The following is a 4,867-nucleotide window of genomic DNA, read 5'->3' on the forward strand; positions in this document are numbered from 1 at the left end:
TGATGAACAATCTTTTCACATGTGTGTATTGCCATTGAGGACATCGTTTTTTGACATTTTAAATGAGGTAAAATAATTGTAAATGAAAAATAAGCTAGGCCTAGGCTAATTAATTTAAAAAAATAATATAGCAGTACAAACAAGTTCCTGTCGTGGACAGCGAGTGGAAGAGGAGACTCTCATGAAGTCAAGTGTACGTTTTTCTTATTGAAAAACAGTTCCATACTTTAAATTAACGGTCTAAACTCGTGTTTGCCATTCACAAATTATCAAACAATACATTGTTTATTCCAGTAAGCTGCAGCAGTCTTTCTGCACATAGAAATAAACAACATGCTTTTGCTTCGTAGGTTCGCTTCGCGTAGCCTTGCTTAGATTGTTTATATCAGGCTACGAAGCCTGCGCGCAGGTTAGATTGTTTATATCAGGCTACGATGTATCTACGAAAGCCTGCGTGCAGGTAAAAGTGCAATATTTCATGACTGTACTGTACCTTGTGTATTCTGTTTGCATGATATTTGCACTGTTTGAGTTTACACTGCTGAGTTTACAATCGTGGAAACTAGTAATTACAAACTACTGTACAACCTTCAGTAGAAAGAACCCTTTCTAACAGGAAACCTTCAGGTCCAAAAAAGTGTCCCCTTATTAGATGCATTGGTCGTGGTGTTGAAAAGATTGTATTTCTTCCCATTCCTTCCAAAAATTTCTCTATAGGGGACTACCATTAAAAGATATTTTCTAAAGGAGGGCTTCTAATTATTTGTTCACTACTGTAGTAGGCCTGTAAAGAAAAAAGAAACACACACACATACACACACACCACATAGGAAGCATGGAAAATGTAAAAAAAAAAAAAAAAAAGTATGAGTTTGAGTCCCATTTTAAAACCAATATTATGCCAAATTGAGAATATGACATTTTGTTTACAAAGGTTATCTTGTCTATATAATTTTCCTGAGTATCTCTATTTGCACTATGACTAAAGCTGATGCAATTTCAATATAGGTAGCCAACTCTGAAGTGTACAGTGCTTGGATATTTTTACAGGGTAAAATTTTTACAAAATATTTATGAAATCGAAAGTGGCTAGCTACAATATCCTGACACCATAAATTACTAATTGTTGATGTTTTCATATTCAGTGTTTATTTTAGTTTATTCATAGTGTACAAGATTTTTTTAGTACTTTTCCATAGACCAAAGCACTGTAAATAGTTGGAAAACTATTTACAGGTTTTAGGTTTGTTATGGGCTGCAATAAAATCCAAGGCTGCATTAAATTTTTAATTGAAATATTAATTTTTTTCTATTCTTACTTTTCTTCTTTAGTACGTGGATCAAGACCTGGAAAAAATGTTCAACTTACTGAAGCAGAAATTCGTGGACTTTGTTTGAAATCTAGAGAACTATTTCTCAGTCAGCCAATATTGCTTGAGTTAGAGGCACCCTTGAAAATTTGTGGTAAGTAGGTGTTTTCAGATTGTTTACTTATCAATTCATAATGTATGATGTTTGGTGGTGATCGGTTTATGACTTTCTCAGTGTGGGTGGTTACCTATTATAGTGTAGGCTTTTCAAACAAAAATTGTTGGTGCCCAAGGTCAGCTGGTGGTGAATTTTTTGATATACTGTAAAACCAGAAATATCACATGTAAGCATCTTTGCAAGTAGTCGGGTATCGTGAGCATGGATAAGTTTCAAAACAAGTTTTTTTGGTCATTTTAAAACACTGAATTTTTTAAAGACAATAATGAACAATAAAATTATCCTTGGGTAAAGATATTTGTCATAATGTTAAGCTCAATTAATCAGTATTTATGTGAGACTTGTTCTATAGAATTCTCTCAACAGTATTTCAGTGTATACTGATTATATAACAATATATTTGGCTTCAGCTGTTTATCCCCTAAAATATTGCCTTTTAGATGAGGCGTTTACTGTAAGCCTTTGGTCCCATGTGTAATATGGCTCATGTGCGCGTTAAAGAGAGCAGTACACAATTCTTAAGAGTACAGGATTGTCTGCCGATATGCTGCTCTATTCACAAACAGGAGGAGCCAACTTGAAATAAGTCTTCAAACTTGGTGGGTTATCTTTGAATGTGTCATTCACACCAAAAGTACTATCCTATCTTATCCTGTCCTGTGTTGTAATCAAAATTCTGTGAAAATTCAAGTTGCTCATGTTTGCTTTCTTCTCACTTCCAGGTGACATCCACGGTCAATACTATGATTTGTTGAGATTATTTGAATATGGTGGCTTCCCACCTGAAGCAAATTACCTGTTCTTAGGCGATTACGTTGACAGGGGTAAACAATCATTAGAAACAATATGCCTACTGCTGGCCTACAAAATCAAGTATCCTGAGAATTTCTTCTTGCTTCGTGGCAATCATGAGTGTGCAAGCATCAACAGAATCTATGGCTTCTACGATGAATGTAAGTGCATTATTCCCTTTTTTCAGCTGCTGATATATGGTTAAGTAATCCTAATTCTAAGTAGCTAAGTAGTGTTCTTATTTGATTCAGGCACATGGCAAATTATTACCAACCAACAGCGACTTAATCATTGTCCTATAGATAGGCGAACATCTGAACCACCAAGCTATTTAACTTCACTCTCAAGAAAGTGGTTGATTGGGGATTGGGCTCAGTCAACTAAGTCTCTCATTGCTGTTTAAAGGCCATCTGATCTATTTCTGATGTTTGTATTTTGTACAATATTCATCGAAGAATAGGCCTAGTTACTAGTAGAAATCAGATTTACAGAGTGCCTACTATAATGATGATGATAATGATAATAATACCACCATAATAATGCCATCAAAAAATAATTATAATACCTTTAGGTTTCTTGGGTTTAAACCAAATCAAGCTTGTTTGTATGGGAAGCTAAAAGTGTGTTCAATTTTATATTCAAAAGTACGAAGGTACGGGTGGGTGCAGGTGAGCTTATCACTTAAGGAACTACTGTACGATAATGATATATTATTAGCAAATTAACGTTTATTTGAATAAATCACCCATATTTATCTTATGTACTGTGTTGCGTAGATAATGTTCTTTTAACAATTAATAATTACTATAGTAGTGTGTTGTAAATGAGTGCAGCATTAGGTCATGAGACAGTTGACACATGGCTGAAAAAATAAGTCATCGAATATCAATGTAATTGATAAATTTGCTACTGTAATAGCGCATAAACAAATTCTCAATGAGTTTGAAAAATAACTCTTACAATAATAATAATTGATGGTTAAACTTCATTTACAAATATGTTTTTATAAATTGATTTGAAGTGTAGAGCACACAATGAGTCATTGGTTATTGATTTCTATGGTATAGTAAATTGAGTACCATAGTGGCTATGGTACTCAATTTGCCATAGAAACCAAACAGAACTATCAGTATAGTCTGCCAATGTAGTTACATACTGTAATTCTAATCATTCACTGTAAAAAAAAAAAATTGAAGGGAGTTTGGTTTATTGCTATAATGGCTTAGAAATTTTTTTTTTTTCTAGTGAACTATTGTTATATTGTAATTATTGTTTCCGTGTTAACTTGAGATTGGTATGAACAGAATTTGTACATGGATTATCAGATCATACTTGCATGTGAGAATGTATGCTTCAGTGCAACACTTCAGGCTTTAATTTTTTTTCAATACCAAAGAGAGTCAAAATGTCTGTCCTTGACATGAAGGAGTTGAAAGGGTATGATAGACAGGGCTGGCAAAAGTATGCAGTCGGAGCTAACCATGAAGGTCCCAGAGGCATTTTGGGAGAAATTAAAAGATGTTGTTGGGCTACATGTATATGGTACAGTACAGGCAGGAAATATCGCTTCATATCTGCGCGTAACCACTCGTAGCCTGCTCGTAGGTACCGTTTGGAACGTAGCTACGAACCACTATGAAGGTCATTGTTATTTTAATTAGCTTTGCAATGATCGTAGGCTGGATCGTCGGGCTGATAATCAATGCGTAAACAATATTGAAATATAGTTTACCAGCTTTCAACACGTAAGCAATGTTGCAATTTACTGAATAAACAATGTTAGAACTTTATTGTTTTGTTATATCCTACCTTATTATTAAATCGATCATGTTTTAAAACTGTGTTTAGTTCGCTAGCTGGGTGGGTAACCTAGTGGGCATTCAGTATGTTCGAATTTTGATGTCATTTAGGCTTACGTACGGCCTACATTTCCCCTATAGAGGAGGAGAGCAGACAGTATTTATACTGGTAAACTTTCCAATTCGGAGAATTTTGATCTGATATTATTCTTCTGGTAGTAGGAATTTTCTTCTTTTAAATAATACTGATGACAAATCATGTATAAATTATTACGATTTCTACAGATCACGTTGTTTATTGTTTACCGTAATTTGAAGCAGAACAACCTGCAAAGCGATCCAATACTAAATGGAAGTATAGAAATCACTACCTTACCGAATTAAGGCTAATCATGCTAGACCGCATTTACTCCGTTTTTTACTCACTGTTGCTCACAGCTTTTCAACATTTGCCACGAGGCTAACCTTTAACACACTTTACTGTGTTCTGATTGGCGCGCACTCTGACGTCTAATGCTGACTAAGTTTTATTTTCCATTGGGTTTTCCATGTGACATTCGGTAATTTTACAACCAACGGACGTTAATTCTCCTTTATATTTATTATTTATCTTACTAAATCAAGACTACAAAATATTATTTATCTTACTAAATCAAGACTACAAAATATTATTTGATGAACAATCTTTTCACATGTGTGTATTGCCATTGAGGACATCGTTTTTTGACATTTTAAATGAGGTAAAATAATTGTAAATGAAAAATAAGCTAGGCCTAGGCTAATTAATT

The 4,867-nt window shown here is 34.1% G+C and overlaps 1 protein-coding gene across 1 annotated transcript in view; it reads left to right on the forward strand.

Annotated features, from left to right (window-relative positions):
• The window catches only part of LOC117105211 (serine/threonine-protein phosphatase PP1-gamma catalytic subunit B), a 12,752-nt gene that overhangs the window by 2,633 nt on the left and 5,252 nt on the right, over positions 1-4,867 (forward strand). The window contains exons 2-3 of the mRNA XM_033246282.1: positions 1,333-1,464; positions 2,211-2,441. Of these exons, the coding sequence (XP_033102173.1) occupies positions 1,333-1,464; positions 2,211-2,441 (363 nt within the window). The remainder of the gene's footprint in view (positions 1-1,332; positions 1,465-2,210; positions 2,442-4,867) is intronic.

This window comes from Anneissia japonica, unplaced genomic scaffold (assembly GCF_011630105.1).
Source record: "Anneissia japonica isolate Jap-2015-1 unplaced genomic scaffold, ASM1163010v1 scaffold287726_len2788222_cov184, whole genome shotgun sequence".
Lineage (NCBI taxonomy): Eukaryota > Metazoa > Echinodermata > Crinoidea > Comatulida > Comatulidae > Anneissia > Anneissia japonica.